Source organism: Globicephala melas, chromosome 4, assembly GCF_963455315.2.
Source record: "Globicephala melas chromosome 4, mGloMel1.2, whole genome shotgun sequence".
In the NCBI taxonomy this organism is placed as follows: domain Eukaryota; kingdom Metazoa; phylum Chordata; class Mammalia; order Artiodactyla; family Delphinidae; genus Globicephala; species Globicephala melas.
Window position 1 is genome coordinate 73,671,932 of NC_083317.1, and position 18,209 is coordinate 73,690,140.

Genomic DNA, 18,209 nt, shown 5'->3' on the forward strand with positions numbered 1-18,209 from the left:
AGGAGAACAGGATTTGAGGAGGCGGTGCTTAGTTGACCGCTCGTGGGAGCTGCAGCCTGAAACCTCCCGGGGCACAGGGCCTCATCAGCAAAGATGCTGTCTCCAGGGCAAGGGAGGGGAGCGTGGGGAACACTGTGCGCAGTTCAACCACTGCTGGGATGGGCCTCCAGGGTGTGGTCAGGGCTGGGAAGCCGTGTCACATGCGGGCCTTTGAAGGAACAGTTGCAGTGCCCTGACCACCTGTATTAGTTTCCTGCTGCTGCCATGACAAAGTATCCCAGACTCTGAACAACAGAAACATACTGTCTTTAAGTCCTGGAGGCCAGAGATCCGACACCAAAGTGTCAGCAGGGCCACACTCTTTCTGAAGGCCCTAGAGAGGGATCCGTTCCAGGCCTTTCTCTAAGCTTCTGGTAGTCCCTTGGCTGGTGGCAGCACAACCCCAGGATTTGTGTGGAGTTCTCCCTGTGTGTGTGTGTGTGTGTGTGTGTGTGTGGTCGCATGGCTTCCCTCCGTATGTTTCTGTGTCTGACTTTCCTCTTTTCACAAGGACACAGTCCTCTTGGATTAGAGCCCACCGTAATAACCTCAGCTTACCTTGATCATCTGCAAAAACTCTATTTCCAGATGAGGCCACATTCACTACCTCTGGCGGTTGGGACTCCAACATCTTTTTGGGGGGACACAATTCAACCCATAACACCATCCCACCTAAAATAGCCCCAGGCCAGTCCCACCGCTGTGTCCCTCCCTCTGCTTAATTTTCTTCATCGCATTTATCACAGCCTGAATGAGCTCCTTTAGTTACTTACCAGGTTGCTGCCTGGTCCCCTAGCAGAGCATCAGCAGTGTGAGAGCAGTGCCCTTGTCTGTTTCATTTCTCACTGTGTTCCAGGTGCTTGGGGTCTGCCCAGGGTAGCTTCCAGCAGACACTTCTTAATGAGTCACTGCATTTGGCCTAGAGAAAAGGAAGCTCATGGATACAGGAAACAGAGGGCTATCCTGGGGCAGAAAGAGCAGCCTTGTTCTTTGCAGTCTCGGAGAACAGGACCAAGACCAGAATCAATAAGCAAGAGGTTACTGGGAGGGCCGCTTCCCATTTGGTTAAAGGAAGAATTCCATGGGTTAGACACTTTCCCCAGTGCCTGGCATGTTGAGAACAGCTGGTGTTGTTATTCCTGCTTTAGGAGGTAGTAGGCTTCTCATCACTAGAGGCATTCAAACCTGATGGCCCCTTGGCAAGAAGATAGAGGGAGATTGCAAGGGGACTGAGCTGGGCAATCTCGGAGGGGCTGCCATCCCTGAGTGTCTCTGGTCCCATGAATAACCCAGAGCTAGGGTTCCCTCGTTAGGGAGAAAGCCAGCAGGGTTGCAGTGCTGTGGGAAGCCAAGCCAGCCTGGACTTGGACCCTGGATCCCCCAGAAGCTGCTTCTAATTTACCCCTGCAGAGGGCGCTGAGGAGCAGCCTGGCTGGGTGGCTTTGGTGGGAAAAGTTCCCATTTTTCCAGGAGCAAGTCCTTGAACAGGACAAAGGGTGCGAAACACGCACTGATCAGTAAAGCATTGTGCTGACAACGCCGGGAATCATTGCTGCCGTAAGAGTGTCTGAGGCACAGCCCGCTTCCAGTCCCCAGCGCGGATTTGCCGGGAAGCCACCAGGCAGGTCGTCCTGCCAGCCGTCTGTCCTGACCTGCTAGACAGGCCTGTGTGTGCTGGAGAAATTCATACCACATCTCGAGTCACCAAACCAGTTCCAGTCTTCAAGCAGTGATGCTTGAAGCACAGCTGTGTGTTCAGCGCCGCAGGCGGAGCCCTCTAGACCCTAGTACCGACCCTGAGAAGAGCTTGAGTTCTGAGTCAGTGGGCGCTGGGCGTGGGTTGGCACGGGAGTGAGAGCAGAGGGCTCCCCCAGCTTGGCCTCATCCAGCTCAGGGCCTAGCCCGGCTCTGCAAGTCACCTTCCCCTCTGCCCATCAATGTCCTCTGTAAAATGGGGGTGGGTGGGCTGGAGGACCCCAAAGTCTTCCCGCCATAGCAGTGCTGCTGGGCCGTGTGAGGTGGGACGGGCTGATGGGAAGGGGTGACACTCCACCCGCAACCTCTGGGGCCAGTGGGCCAGGGGCCACCGTCCCCGGCTGCGTGCCGTCTGCTCAGGGGGTGGCAGGCCAGAAACAGGGAGGCCTGGGAACAAAACTGGAAGAGATGCAGAGGTAGATATAACACTCCTGAGGAATCTATTTCTTTTTCTTCCCCTTCCCTTGGCCGTGCTGTGTGGCTTGTGGGATCCTAGTTCCCCAACCAGGGATTGAACCCAAGCCCTTGGCAGTGAAAGCGTGGAGACCCAACCACTGGACCGCCGGGGAATCCCCAGGAATCTTTTTTTATTTTATTTTATTTTATTTTATTTATTTATTTTTGGCTGTGTTGGGTCTTTGTTGCTGCGCGCGGACTTTCTCTAGTTGCGACGAGCAGGGGCTACTCTTCGTTGCAGTGCGCGGGCTTCTCATTGTGGTGGCGGAGCACGGGCTCTAGGCGCGTGGGCTTCAGTAGTTGTGGCACATGGGCTCAGTAGTTGTGGCTCGTGGGCTCTAGAGTGCAGGCTCAGTAGCTGTGGCACACGGGCTTAGTTGCTCCGTGGCATGTGGGATCTTCCCAGACCAGGGCTCAAACCCATGTCCCCTGCACTGGCAGGCAGATTCTTATCCACTGCGCCACCAGGCAAGTCCCAGGAATCTTTTTGAGGGTTAAATTAAAATGGAGAAAATCGGCTAAAACATGCTTTTTCTCTTGAATATTTTCCGTTCCTTAACCAAGGTCTGTATGTCTCTAAGTACAGTCATCTAATGAGCAAACTAAGTTATATATATATATATATATATATATATATATATAATTTATATTTATGTATTGATTTAAATACCTATGTAATTGTATATAATTGGAAATACATAATATTTGTATATATACTTAATGTGTATATAAAGTGACGTTATACCTGTAAAGGATACTTACATATAAATATTGTATGTTTCCTTTTTTAAAAACCAATATTTCCATTGCTCATTCTCCAGAAATATCCCCTTGGCTTCAAAATTTCCAGAATGTTATCTCTAATTTTCCTGACTTTCCCGTCCCGCCTGGTTCAGAGTTGGTGGCCCCGAGACGAGAAGAGTGGGCCCTTGGTTCTCCATAATTCAGTCTCTGTCCTGCTCTCCCCACTGACATTCACGAGCCCCTGCCCAGTGCTGGGTTCCAGGGCACCGAGATGGTGAGGACCTCAGCCCTGCTCTCAGGAGCCCTCTGTCTGTTGGACAGACAGATGTGTAAGGAGCTAAGTCATAATCAGGGTGAAAGGCACTCCAATAGAGGGATATGTCAGAGGTGTGAGGGACCCTGAAGAGGGAATAACTTGCTCCCCTTAGGGTGGAGGTGTTAAGGGATGGTTTCCCAGAGTTGGGTTTAAGCCAGGTTCTGAGGGATGAATAGGAGTTCACCAGACAAAGAAAACAGCTTTCTTTTTTTTTGGCCACGCCGCGCGGCTTGCAGGATCTTAGTTCGCCAACCAGGGATCGAACCCATGCCCTCTGCAGTGGAAGCGAGGAGCCCTAACCACTGGACTGCCAGGGAATTCCTGGAAGCAGCTTGAAGCCCAACAGAAGTGGCACCTCTGGGGACTGGCCATGGGCAGAGGGCTTGCCCTCCAACCTCTTACATCACCAGGGGCCTGGGTCTTAGAATCAGCTTTAAGGGAGCTGAGGGAGGTGGCAGTGTTCCTCCCAGCCCAGCCCCCTTCTCTCTCTGCCCAGTGCTGGGGTAGGACATTTCCCTCCATCTACCTGTGGACCCGGCTCCTGTCGGCCCTGGCTGGCCTCCTCTACGCCTCAGCCATCGTGGCCCATGACCGGCGGCCTGAATACCTGCTACGGGCCACACCCTGGTTCCTGACCTCCCTCGGCCGTGCAGCGCTGGACCTCACCGTATCCACCCCAGGCCCGGGGGCTTGGCTGCTGTGTCTCATCTGCCCTCCTACCCTCTTGCTAGAAAGAATTCTTTCCCAGTAGCCAGGGTGGTGGTTTGAATTCTGGGGGAGGCAGACACAATTGCAATGTGCAGTTTTGTGCTTTGTGTCCTTTTAAAATGTTATTTATTTATTCATTTATTTGGTTGCACCGGGTCTTAGTTGTGGCAGGCTGGCTCCTTAGTTGCAGCTCGCTGGCTTCTTAGTTGCGGCATGCGTGTGGGATCTAGTTCCCTGACAAGGGATCGAACCTGGGCGGCCTGCATTGGGAGTGCAAAGTCTTACCCACTGCGCCACCAGGGAAGTCCCTCCTCCTTTTTATTTTTTTTTTAATAAGAAGAAATATCTCTTGACTGGAGCTTTGTGAAACAGCAGAGGGGAGTATGAAGCTTCCTGGCCTTGGGATCACAGAAGAGCCAGGCTCCTGTCTCGGTGCTGCTCCCCACCTGGATTGGTCCCTGTCCTCTGTGAACCTGTTTTCCTCACCTTTGCCTTGTCTTCTCACAGGCTGGGAAGGGCTTTGCAAGTTGACCTGCCCTACACGGGTGATCATCTGCTTTCTGTCCTCTTCGGTGCTGGAAGCCTGGGGTGGGGAAGCAGAGAGAAAAGCTGTCAGTGATCGCTGAGCCCGTTTCTGATCCCCAAGCAGGTGTTGCCTGATGTGCTGACACCCCAGTGACCTTGGTGTGAGGGCCTCAAGGGCAAGCTAAGCTCAAACAGTGGCGAGTGGAGATGCTGGGTGGGGTTGGGGGAGGGGTGGAAAACCTGTGGATTTAGCATAAATAGTTTAGAAATGGATTTTCTCACATACTATTTGAGTCTGCGAGGGCTGCCGTAACACATAACCACAAACGTGATGGCTTAAACCACAGGAATTTATTCTCTCAGCTTTGGAAGCCAGAAGTCCGAAATCCAGGTGGAGTCACACTCTCTCCAGAGGTTGTAGCGGAGAGTCTTTCCCTGACTGTTCCAGCTTCTGGTGGCTCCTGGGGTTCCCTGGCTTCTGGCAGCGTAATTTTTTTTTATTTTTTTAACATCTTTATTGGAGTATAATTGCTTTACAATGGTGTGTTAATTTCTGCCTTATAACAAAGTGAATCAGCTATACACATACATATATCCCCATATCTCCTCCCTCTTGCATCTCCCTCCCACCCTCCCTATCCCACCCCTCTAGGTGGTCACAAAGCACCGAGCTGATCTCCCTGTGCTATGCGGCTGCTTCCCACATGTAATCCATTTTACATTTGGTAGTGTATATATGCCACTCTCTCACTTCATCCCAGCTTACCCTTCCCCCTCCCCGTGTCCTCAAGTCCATTCTCTACGTCTGCGTCTTTATTCCTGTCCTGCCCCTAGGTTCGTTAGAACAATTTTTTTTTTTTTAGATTCCATATATATGTGTTAGCATATGGTATTTGCTTTTCTCTTTCTGACTTACTTCACTCTGTATGACAGTCTCTAGGTCCATCCACCTCACTACAAATAACTCAATTTTGTTTCTTTTTATGGCTGAGTAATATTCCATTGTATATATGTGTCACATCTTTATCCATTCATCTGTCGATGGACGTTTAGGTTGCTTCCATGTCCTGGCTATTGTAAATAGAGCTGCAATGAACATTGTGGTACGTGACTCTTTTTTTTTTTTTTAGATTGGAGTCACCTTTATTATTTTTTTTTACATCTTTATTGGAGTATAATTGCTTTACAATGGTGTGTTAGTTTCTGCTTTATAACAAAGTGAATCAGTTATACATATACATATGTTCCCATATCTCTTCCCTCTTGCGTCTCCCTCCCACCCTCCCTATCCCACCCCTCCAGGCGATCACAAAGCACCGAGCTGATCTCCCTGTGCTATGCGGCTGCTTCCCACTAGCTATCTACCTTATGTTTGGTAGTGTATATATGTCCATGCCTCTCTCTCGCTTTGTCACAGCTTACCCTTCCCCCTCCCCATATCCTCAAGTCCGTACTCTAGTAGGTCTGTGTCTTTGTTCCTGTCTTACCCCTAGGTTCTTCGTGACATTTTTTTTTCTTAAATTCCATATATATGTGTTAGCATACAGTATTTGTCTTTCTCTTTCTGACTTACTTCACTCTGTATGACAGACTCTAGGTGTATCCACCTCATTACAAATAGCTCAATTTCGTTTTTTTTTATGGCTGAGTGATATTCTATTGTATATATGTGCCACATCTTCTTTATCCATTCATCCGATGATGGACACTTAGGTTGTTTCCATCTCCGGGCGAGCTGGCAGCATAATTTTAATTTCTGCCTCCATCTTCACCTGGCCTTTTTCCCTTTGTGTATCTCTGCATTACTTCTCTTCTTCCTGTGAGGTTCCTGCCACAGGACTTACCTTATCCACCCTAATCCACTACCACCTCATCTTAACTAATTATATCAGCAAAGACCCTGTTTCCAAATAAGATCACATTGTGAGGTTCCGAGTGGATATGAATTTTGGGAGGACACTCTTCAACCCACTACGTGTACTGTCCTTGTAAGCCAGGGAAAATGGTTTTCAAAATCTTTTTGTGTAACAAGTATCTATTAAGTGCTTGTTAGAGGCAGCGTCTGGCTGGGTACTGGGCCCTCAGGGGGACAGCAGCTAGGGAGTGTTGGACCTGGCTCTGTCCTCAGATGAGCTGTGTCTGTTCTGGGGCCGACCCGACAGGATGATCCCGGGGAGGTAAGGAACCAGCCCAGGATGGAGCCCTCAGGGTGCAGAGGTGAAGGCAGCACCGGTGGCTGAAGTCCTCCGCCTCCGTGGACCTTAACTTCACTTCTCAGATCATTTTCCTTTCCTGGGTGATGAAGAGCAAGCTGAGACATGCTTTGGGATTTGCCTCTGAAGCCAGAGAGAATGCCGACACCCAAGCCCTTTTGACCTGTGCAGAGAAGGAGGAAGAAAACCAGGAGGCAAGGACCGAGGCAAGGTCTCACAGCTGGACGGGGCCCCCCGGTGTTTGTGCACAGCATGGGCAGAGGCAGCGAGCCTCACCGGGGCCGGGCCTGGGAATCCTGGGGGTCCCCACGAGCTTGGCCGGTTGGTCACTTTAAAAAACTACTGTTACGCGCAATGCTGAGTGCCCTGAATAAGTAGGATCCTCTGTTTTCCCAAGGACAAAATATTTTTTAAGTTTGCTATTACGCTATTTGGTAATTTACATATATATATTTAAGTTCACATACTATATAAATTAATACGTTAGTTTAGAAGTAATGTGCTTTTTGCCCTCATTTCGTAAAAACTTAAGTTCCCACTTGTGCATGCATCTGACATCCACATACTAACACGGCTTTTATTTTAAGTTGGTATCACTAAAAAGCTGATTTTTAAAAGTGCTGCTTACAAATAACTTCCACCCTTTACAATGATGTCATACCAGTAAATGCGTCTGTCTCTGCCTTTTGCTGATTTAATCAGGTGACCCCTCTAAGTAAGCAGAGCTACGCTAACTGAGGCAATTTTTCTTTGTCAAAAGTCCTTGTTGCAAATAGTTGAGAAAGTGCCTCATAATAATAAGAGAGCTGGTAAAGAGTTGAACATACAGCAGCTCCCCCTTTTCTAAGGTCATTTTTTGAGGAAAAAAAGTCTCGCCTACTACCTGGACTCCTCACTACCTTCATTTCTTTCAGAGTAGAAATGAGGCTCCGTGTGAGTGAACCGAGTCCCCTCCTCCAAATTTTCTAGGTTTAACAGTGTAATCTGACTGAGTTAATGAAGTAGAAGGCAGTGTGGGTGTGACCAAGGTAAAAGGGGAGATACAGGTGCTTAGACCAAAGATCCAAGTTCCCAAGGAGGCTCTAGTGGGAAGTTATTTTCATTCCATTCTAGAAACTGTTACAAAATTATATCCCAATGGGGAGCTAAGGTATTTCAAGAGAGCCCTGTGTGTTTAGTATTTTGAAGACAGGAAGTGGAGCCTTTGTAATCTCTTCAGCAGTCTTTCCATCAGTGGTTCTCAAAGTGTGGTCCCCGGACCAGCACTGCCTGGAAACTTGTTAGAAATGCAGATCTTAGGGCTCCACCCAGCTCTACCAAATCCAAAACTCGGGGTGTTTTTATAAGTCCTCTGGGTGCTTCTGGTACGCAGTAAAGTTCAAGAACCACACTGCTTTACAAAAACCCTTATTTAGCACCCATTTCAGTGATTCCCAAACCTTGCCATACTTCAGAATTATCTGGGGGGCTTTTAAACTCTGCAAGTCACATCCATACCAATTAAATCAGAATGTCTGGTGTGGGGCGGGGTGGGGGGTGAGAGCTAAACTTCAGTTGTTTGGTGTTTTAAGAAGCCCAGGTGATTCCACGGTGCAACCAAGTTTGGGACCCACCCACCTACTGTGACCTCAAAGAGACAGATGAGATACATCTCACAGGAAGCAGAAAGTGAGATGTGCCATAAAAGAACAGAAAAAAATACTGTAGGGGTTCTTTTGAAGAAACTGGGATCCTGTTTTGAGAAAAGCTCTCCTGACTTTAAGAATCCCCCTTTCTGTCTCCCCATCCCCGCTTGAAAGAATGCGGACTGGGTGCCTCTCACCACGCTTCCTTACTGCAAGCCCCTCAAGAGGATGGCAGCTGTCAGCCGCTACCTGGAGCTGACCATCGAGCCCGTGCAGCAGGTAAGTGGCTGTGGGCCACAGCCGGGTGTCCAGAAGGGTGGGAGGTAGTCCTGGAAGGCTTCCTGGAGGAAGTGACACTTTAGCTGCAGGAGGGGCGGAATGAGGCAGGAAAGCCTGTAAAAAGAGGAAGGAACTCTCAGAGGCCTTGGTGGGGGGCAGGCGGTGGCGGTCAGATGAAGGGGAGCTCGGAGATGAAAGGGTGGAGGCGGGGTAAGTGTGAGATCGCAGAGGGTGATGGGAGTTCAGGAGGCTTCAGGACTAGAGGCTCAGGGTCAGACGTGCATTTTAGAGCCGTCACTCAGGCATTGTTGGGGGGCAGACTAGGGAGTGGAGACTAGAAGCAAGGGGGTCAGTGAGGGACAGTTGTAAGTCCAGGAAAGACATGGTGTGGCCTGAACCAAGGCTGCAGCCGATGGAGAAGCAGAGCTGCAGTGGAGTCGGCAGGTAGAGCAGTGGGGGCAGTGAGGATGTGGTGGTGAAGAGGACAGCATGCTCCAGATGACTCCCAGGGTTCTGCACGGGGGGCCTTCAGGAGGAAGAGGGTTGGAGGGAAAGAGGCGACAAGAAGCCCACTCCATGTCCCACACCCCACTAAGTCGTTCCTGTCGAGGCTACAGCGACCTCCCAGTTGCTAAATCCCGGGATCATTTCTGTCCAGTTGAGGTTCAACTCGTTTGGCCGCCTGCTTCTTCTGATTTCTGGGCCCCTCCCTGTCCCGGTTTTTCTGCCACCCTCACCTCTGCGGGCTCCTCCTGGTGAGCGGACTTCAAGGTTGCAGTACCGCAGCTCCGCCTCAGGAGGGCTCCCTTCTCTGGGTACACTCTTCCAGTCCCATAGCCCTACCTGCCAGCTCTGGCTGATTTCCCTGGCCTGTGTCGTCATCCTTTTCCTCTCCTTCAGTTCCAGTCTCGGCTGCCCCACTACCTCTTCATCCTCCCTCTTCATCGTCCCCATGTGGCATCTCACACGTGCCGTGTCCAATACAGAATTCTGGATTTCCATGTCCAGACCGGCTCCTCTCCCCATCTTCCTCATGTCAGGAAGCGACACCACTGTCCGTGCAGTGGGTCAAACTCAGATTCCTCTCTTTCCCTCACTATATGCCCGTGCCCATATCACCCATCTGTGAGTCTCGCAAATGCTTCTTTTAAAGTAGATCCAACCTAGAGATTATCATACTGAGGGAAGTAAGTGAGACAGACAAAGACAAATATCATATGATATCACTTATATGTGGAATCTAAAAAATATTACCCCCCCAAATTACAAATGAACTTATTTACAAAACAGAAACAGACTCACAGACGTAGAAGACAAACTTACGGTTACCGAAGTGGAAGGGTAGGGGGAGGGATAAATTGGAAGTATGGGATTAACAGATGCACACAACCATATATAAAATAGGTAAACGACAAGGTTTTACTGTATGGCACAGGGAACTGTATTCAATATCTTGTAATAAGCTGTAATAGAAAAGAATTGGAAAAAAAGAATCTAGGTATATTCATATAAACGTGTAGAAATGAATCACTTTTCTGTACACCTGAAACTAACACAATATTGTAAATCAACTATACTTCAATAAAGAAAGGAAAAAACAAGTAGATCCAGGAGCCTCCTAACTGGTTTTCCTCTCACTGCTATTCTTGTCCCACCCCCTCCATTTACAACCAGTAACCAGAAGGGTCTCTTACAAATGTAAATGACATCTTGTTCGTCTTTGGTTTAAAACACTCCTCTGGCTTCCCATTTCACGCAGAATAAAATCTAATCTCCTGACACAGCCCCGCGCTTTCCCCCTCCCTCACTGCCTCCTATTCTCCCCTCTTCACTTCTCTCTGCGCAGAATTTCTCTCCGTTCCTCTGCCTACATGCTCTTCCTCCTGATTTTTTGCATGGATGCTTCTTTCTCGTCTTTCCGATTTCAGTAAAAATGTCACCTTCTCCTTCCCCCACCACTCATTCTGTGGAAAAGTTGCTTCCACCCCTCTGCTGTTTATTTTATTACCTTTTAAAATGCTCTGCAAAGCACTTATCGTGATCTTTTACTTTTGTTTGTTTTCTGTTTCCTGCTGGGATATAAACTTTGTCTCCTTCTGTCTTGTTTGCCAAAACCCTGGTGCGTCAGGTCACGGGCTCTCTGTACAGGTGTGTTTGGAACCCAGAGTGCAGTGATAGCCGCCCCGCTGGGCTGCCCCTGGGACGTGCTGACGCTCAGACTTTGTGCCTGAGAGAAAGGTTTTACTCTTTGCTGTTGTTCCTTGGAAAGTGGGTGTAAAGAACCTGTATGTGACGTAAGTGAAGTTCTGGGAGGTTTGGAGCACGCTCACGATTAAGAGTCCACTTCGGCCATTAAGCTGTTCTTCTGTCCAGAGGGTGGGTGGGTGGGTGGGTGATGGGAAGCCCTGGGGAAAGCACAGGGAGCCCTGGCAGCATCTGGCCAACGCTTTGCACTAGAAATTTTTAAATCGTGGAACTTGTGAAAAATAATAGTGCAAAAGTTGCATTCACTTGAACCCTTCCAGTACCTGAATCTTGAGTGGATGCCCACTGGAGAGCAGACTCCTTGAGAGAAGACTGTGTTCCTCTTCTGTTCTCCTCCACTGAGGCCAGCCAACACATTTTTGAGCAAATACTTCCATTCGGTCTCTTCCTTCTGTGTCCACCAGAGGGCGAGAGTTGCCTCCAAGACAGCTCCCAGCAGGGAGCCAGGAGCCCCACCCTCTAGCCTGGGCAGAAGCCGCCTCCCTGGGCTCTAGGGTCATCATTCGCATGGTGGTCTGTTTACTGAGGGCTAACTACTTGCCAGGCTCTGAGTAAATAATAACAGCCAACCCTTCCATGATGCTTATTGTACTCACTGGTCACAGTGCTTGGAGTACTGGTCTAAGTGCTTTACATAGATGAACTCATTTAATCCAACAGCCAACCCTTGAGGTATTATGCTCATTTTACAGAAAAGGAAAATGGGGCCCAGAGAGGTTAAGCAACTTGCTCAAGGTCACACGGTTTGTTGGTGGTAGAACCAGGATTCAGACCTGTCTCTGCCGAGTCTGTGCCTTTGACCAAAATGCTGTGCTGCTTCTTACTGGGCATGATGGCTGACACCGAGTAAGCGCTTGATAAATGTTTTTTACAATTATTAGCAACGCAGAGTCTTAGAACAACCTGAGGTAGATACTAGTATTATTTCTATTGTCATTTATTAATACTTAATCATTTTATTATTCTTTTTTTTTGTTTGTTTGCGGTATGCGGGCCTCTCACTGTTGTGGCCTCTCCCGTTGCGGAGCACAGGCTCCGGACGCGCAGGCTCAGCGGCCATGGCTCACGGGCCCAGCCGCTCCGCGGCATGTGGGATCTTCCCAGACCGGGGCACGAACCCGTGTCCCCTGCATCGGCAGGCGGACTCTCAACTACTGTACCACCAGGAAAGCCCTTCTTCTTCTTCTTCTTCTTTTTTTTTTTTTCAATATTTATTTATTTATTTTTGGCTGTGTTGGGTCTTCGTTGCTGCCCACGGGCTTTCTTTACTTGCGGTGCACAGGATTCTCATTGCGGTGGCTTCTCTGTTGCGGAGCACGGGCTCTAGGCGTGCAGGCTTCAGTAGTTGTGGCACTCAGGCTCAGTAGCTGTGGCTCGCGGGCTTTAGAGCGCAGGCTCAGTAGTTGTGGCGCATGGGCTTAGTTGCTCCGCGGCATGTGAGATCTTCCCGGACCAGGGCTTGAACCCATGTCCCTTGCATTGGCAGGCGGATTCTTAACCACTGCTCCACCAGAAAAGCCCCCCTTATTATTCTTTTAAAATGAGGCACAGGGAGGATTAACTCACTTGCCCAAGATCCCATAGTTAGAAAATCACAGGAATAGGTTTCAGACTAATCCTGTCTGACTCTGGCACCTGAGCTTTTATACAGAGGACATGCTTTTTATGCCGCCGTTTCATGCCACGATTTCATGCCTGCTGCATTAGCAAATTATTTTCTTTTTTTCATGAGGCTGTCCCGATGGGCATGTTGTGGTGATATCGGTACCCTGTTGCCATGTGCCTTGATATACGTCCTGTTTGAACTACCATCAGGAAGTGGGCAAAAGAGCCAGAGTGGTGCTCACTCTTGCCAGCATCACCTCCCGAGCGCTGGTCAAGGAGAGATTTTCCAAGAGATGCAGCTGGGGTCAGGCTGAGCCTAGGAGGCCGAGGGTGTGGGGTCCTAGGAGTCAACAGCTGGCAGCATTTGAAAACTCCATTTTCTCTGTTGACTCAGGTGTGGTCAGACCTGAGGAATTTATAGATTATTTCCTTTGTTGTGCCTGGGAGGCCTCTGCTGCCCCGCCTCCCCCCCCTCCCACCCAGAAAGCTGTCTTTGTCTCCTTTGTGGACTTTCCTCCCTTCCAGCCGACTCTCACAGGGAACTGTGCCCTTGACCCATCCAGGGCTGGAGCCCTGCGTGATTTGGGGACCCGTATGAGCAGCTGTTCTTCTCGTGTGTCCAGGACGTTTACTAAACCTGAGCCCGTGACACCAGTTCAGAGGAAGCAAGGCAGGGGTTACCAGCCCCTTCTACAGATTAGGAAACTGAGACTCCGGAGGATAAGTTTTTTGCCGAGGTCATATGGTTAGTTGGTGGAAGATACGGTCCAGAAGGTGGGTTATTCCCCCTGTGCTGTGTCCGTGGGATGACTGCCCGGCTCCGAGCCCAGCCGGGAGCCTTAAGGATCTCTGGGGAAACCCCTGTGAGGCCTGTGGGAGGAAGCTGTCTTCTGAGATAGATGGGCAGACAGACAGACAGGTAATCTCACAAGTTTCTTCCTCCCTTAACCCTTCCCAGCTCACTCTCATAGGCTGCTGGCGGGTGCGTTGGTTAAGCCTCTATGGAGCACACTTTTGGCAAGAGCTATCCAAATGACAAGCGCTCATACCCTCTGATCCAGCAATTCCACTTCTAAGAATTTATCCTTTATATCCTGAAATCTTTAATGTACGGTATAATTTACTGCAGCCAGGGTTGATTGTAAAAGCAAGAGACTGGGGATATCCTAAACGTCCATTAGCAGGGGACTGGTTTAAATAGCTTGTGAACATCTGTACAATGCTACCAAAAAAAAAAACTGCTATGAAACTACTTCTAAGGCATGTTGTTAAGTGAAATAAAGCAAGATGCATAAGAGAGTATAGAGTGTACTACCGTTAGTGGAAATGGGGGAAACGTGTACATGCATTTGCTCTCGTGTGCACAGACTATTGGGAAGGACACACAAAGGAGGGCCGGCTGCCTCTGAGGAGGAGCTGAGTGGCCGCAGGAGGAGGGTGGAGGCGGCTGCGTCCTTTCGTGCCTTTTGAATGCTGAAGCACGTGGATGCTCTGACAGTGCGAGAAACAAAGATGCTAACCAAGTCTCCTGCCTGCCCTTCCCCGCACACCTTGCAGGCGAGCTGCAGTGCCACCAGGCTGCCTGGAGATGGACAGACAAGCACGGGAGCCACGTCCCTGCAGGAGCCCCCCTCGTACCCTCCGGTTCAGGTCATCCGGGCATGCGTGTCCTCCAGTAGCTCCTCCCAGGTCTCCTCCATCAACTCCGACCTCGAGGTAGGTGCTGTGTCCGCCGGCAGGTGCACGGGGCCTCCTTCACGCGTGCTTGCTGGTGCCTCTGAGGTGCCTGCGCTGCTCTGTTCTCCTCGGCCCACGCCAGCCTCATGCCCACTCAGTAGTGAATAAGCATCTGCGCGAGAACTTTCCCACGCTGTCCGCGCTGAGGAGGACTTTCCGCAGTCAAATGAGTCATGGAAACACTGCACGCTGAATCATGGGGCACATTCAAGTCTTGCAGAAATAAATGCTGACTAACAAACTTTTTTTTTTTTTTTGCGGTACGCGGGCCTCTCACTGTTGTGGCCCCTCCCGTTGTGGAGCACAGGCTCCGGATGCGCAGGCTCAGCAGACATGGCTCACGGGCCCAGCCGCTCCGCGGCATGTGGGATCTTCCCGGACCGGGGCACGGACCCGCGTCCCCTGCATCGGCAGGCGGACCCTCAACCACTGCGCCACCAGGGAAGCCCCTAACAAACTTTTTAAAGAGTCTTGGTGTTTCCCAAACCCATTTGACCATGGAAGGCTTTCTTCCCCCGCAAGGAGCGCCAGGCTGTCCACTGTGGTGCTGTCAGGGTCACACACAGGGGCCCTCAATGGACACTGTGCCTGGCACTTTCATAAGCTTTGCCTCATTTTGAATTTTTGGATCTTTGAACGAAACACATCACATTTTGGATACCGGAAATGGGTCTAACTCTCAGGTCTACAGTCCTGTCACTGTCAGCCCCACAGCTGTGGCTCCCAGCCCCGGTCAGGAGGACGTTTCCCTTTGTCTGTGGCAAGTGAGAACAAGGACAGCATAGTGGACAGGTGGTACCAGCAGGGGGAGGGACCGTCCTTCATTCTGGGTTTGTTGGGGGTCTCCCACTCTTTTGATATTTAAATGCCCTTTTATGAATTGACGATAACAGGAAGTGCTAAGTTGGTGTTGAGGGTTTGGTGTTGGTCTTAATGGCCTTATTTGGCAAAGTAATCAATCATCTGTCCTGAGTCAGTCCCCCAGATTCGTTCAACTCGTAGTGGACCCTGAAATCCAAAAGACTTAGAGCCCCTGATCTGCGGGGTAGAGTCCAGATCCCTTAGTGTGGGGTTCAGGCCTTGCACACCTGCCCCAGCCTCGTGCCCCTCCCCTGCCCTCACCTACATGTCCTCCTTGGCCGTGGACTCTTCCCTCATCCCCAGGGCTCTGGGCCTTTCTTCCTGGGATTTCCTCTGGCCCAACTGCCGTGTGTCAGAATCCTACCCAGATGCCACCTGCTGTGTGAACTCCCCTCCCCTCCACGTACACACCAGAGATTAAAGCCTCCTTCCCTTGGGTGCTCAGAGCATACACCTCTCTTCCATCCCTGGTGTTGTTTGCCGTGTAGCCTGAGGGCTGCAGGGACCTGTCTCCCCGGCCAGGCTGTGCACAGGCTTTTAGGTCTAGGGGCCTGGCCTGCCCTCATCTTTATCTCTTGATCCTGGAACACACACAGCTGGTCATTGAGAGGTGGGTTTTGAGGGAGAAATTCTGCTCCAGACCAAGGACCATTTGGGCTCCGTGTATCCCCGAGTCCTTCATTTGGTGCTGTTTATTTCTTGGATCTGGTCTCAGAATGTGTCGGACAACCCAAGGCGCATGTCTTGGCAGCCCGGAGTCAGCAGTCCGGGCAGAGTCTAAGGCTAAGGGGAGAGAGGGAGAGTGTGTTCAGTGAGGGGAAGGGACAGTTGAGTTGGTGAGATGGGGGGAGGGGGCTTGGGGAGGGTGGGAAGCAAGCTCACTCTGTGGGAACCCTCAACTGAGCTAAGGATTGGACAGTGACCTTGAACAATTCAGAAATTTGTCTCTGTGGCTGTTTCGGGCAGTTTCTGTGTTTTGCAGTCCTTTTTCTCCCTCTCCTCTATTCGCTCTTTCCTTTTAAATTCCAAGGGCACAGGGTCGCGCTCATACATGAGGCAAATGGAGATGAATGCTTTTGCCCTTGCTAAACAAGGGGTATATTTTTAGAAGCCCAGGTGCCCCCATCTACCCCACCCACCCCCTCCAGAACCCCCAGCACAGCCTCCTACTTCATTCCCCAAAACACCCACGCGCTCCACATGACAAAGCGCCGAGTCCTGATCGGAAGTTACTTAGAATCTCACTAAACACAGGCACTGAGGAAATGCGAGCAGGGGACAGTGTAGCTTGTCAGGCTTGTGGCCCATCCGGCCTTCTGGTAATTTATACATTCTCTCTCTATATTCTCTCTCTAATCTATATATTCTCTCTTAAAAGTAATACATGTTTATTGTAGAAATGTTGGAAGATGTAAAGAAGAAAATGAGAGTTAAGCCACAAGCCCATCAACCAGCAGCTGCCTCAGGGCGGTGGGACTGATTGGGTGGGCTCCCCAGCTTTTCAGAGCAATATTCCTTCAAAGTTCTGGCTCCCTGATGGCTGAAGGGGAGGAAGAGGGTGTCTTTTAGCCGATGAGTGTGACACTGCATTTCATCCACCTGTTTGGGTCACTCATTTAGCAAACATGTTCTTGGGGAGGCATTTGAAAGAAAAATGCATGAGGGCAGGGGGGCTGGCCTGACCCACCACACGCGGTGGGAGGTACTTGGTAGGTTGGTCACAGTCTGATCATGACTTTGCTCCTCCAGACCACACCACACCCAAGGGACTGAAGCCGGGCCCCAGGTCATCACCTCTTCTGGTTTGCGACTTCTCTTGCTCCCAAGATGGATTGCACAGTTGAGATATTTCCTAACACTGGGCTGAGACACCCAGGGCATCTGTTTGTACTCTCTGGCTACAGTCGTCTGTGTCTTTTGCCAGCCAGCTGGGCTTCTGCTTGACCCCTGGGTCCATAGGTGAACGCTTGCGCCCCCCACTCTGGAGGCCTGGGGGCACTCTTTGTCGCTAAGGTGTTCTGTTTGTCACTCTGTGGTCCTTTCCGACTTTGTGACTTAACTCTCAGAGGGTGCTTTTGTGTCCATGTCCTTGGGGCACATGCCCACAGGTTTGAAGACCTACCTCCTGCCGTGCTGGGGGAGGTGGAGAGAAGAGAGGTCCCTCCACACGACATACACTGTATTCACAGCACGCAGCTCACTGCGCGTTTTTAAATTCATTGCTCACAGTGACCGTGTGTGTGTCATGAGGCAGGCGTGGTATGTTCTATACTTTACAAGCACTGTTTGATATAGTCCTCCTAAGAGCCCTGAGGCAAGTACCTTTAAATATTCTTGTTTCCCAGAAGAGGAGGCTGGGATTCATTGAGTTTTAGTAACCTGCCCAAGAAAACATCATCATCGTCATCGTTATAATTAGCAGACCTGGGGATTTGAACACAGCTCTGTCTGGCTCTGAAACCCTGTTGTTACCCACTACACCCCACTGCCTCAGCAGTAACTACCCAGGGCCGAGTTTCTTATCTATCATTCCCGTTTTACAGATGAGAAAACTCTCTCCACAGGACTCTCTCCACTTACCTATGCGCTACCTGTGTTCTCAGGCAGGGTCCTGTCTAATAGGCAGGATAAAACATTGGGATTTACAAGGAATTCCAGTGATGCAGAACACCCATGAAAAGAGGTGAAGTAGAGACAGATAAGGCACGGGAGCTTGCGTGGAGGGAGAACTGGGTCATTTTCACCTTTTCTCAAGTGTCCGCTGGATGGGCTGGTCAGGGCACCAGACTAATGGCAGTGGAGCCTGAATGTGACTCATAACCCTGTAGACAGGCCATTTGTGTGGGCTGTGCGGATTTCTGGACGTCTCCACAAGACAGGGCACACTCCACGGAGACTGTGCACCTACTCACTCAGCTACTCGACACCAGGCAGCCTGTCTCCTGACACAGCCGTCGGAGGGTGTTCTGAACACATGTGGAGGAAGGGTCACTGGCTCATGGTCTGTGGGTGAGGGACCAGGGCCCAGAGGGAGCAGGGCTTTCCGGAGCGGCCCGCTCACTTGCCGGGGCAGCCAGCACC

The 18,209-nt window shown here is 50.4% G+C and overlaps 1 protein-coding gene across 3 annotated transcripts in view; it reads left to right on the forward strand.

Annotated features, from left to right (window-relative positions):
• Positions 1-18,209, forward strand: part of TMEM44 (transmembrane protein 44) — a 37,523-nt gene that overhangs the window by 7,558 nt on the left and 11,756 nt on the right. For 2 of the 3 annotated variants that reach the window (XM_030860364.2, XM_030860380.2), the window contains exons 6-9: positions 3,807-3,977; positions 6,822-6,962; positions 8,556-8,660; positions 14,088-14,246. In XM_030860364.2, coding sequence (XP_030716224.1) covers positions 3,807-3,977; positions 6,822-6,962; positions 8,556-8,660; positions 14,088-14,246 — 576 coding nt within the window. The remainder of the gene's footprint in view (positions 1-3,806; positions 3,978-6,821; positions 6,963-8,555; positions 8,661-14,087; positions 14,247-18,209) is intronic. The other variant, XM_070045460.1, reaches the window with a different exon arrangement.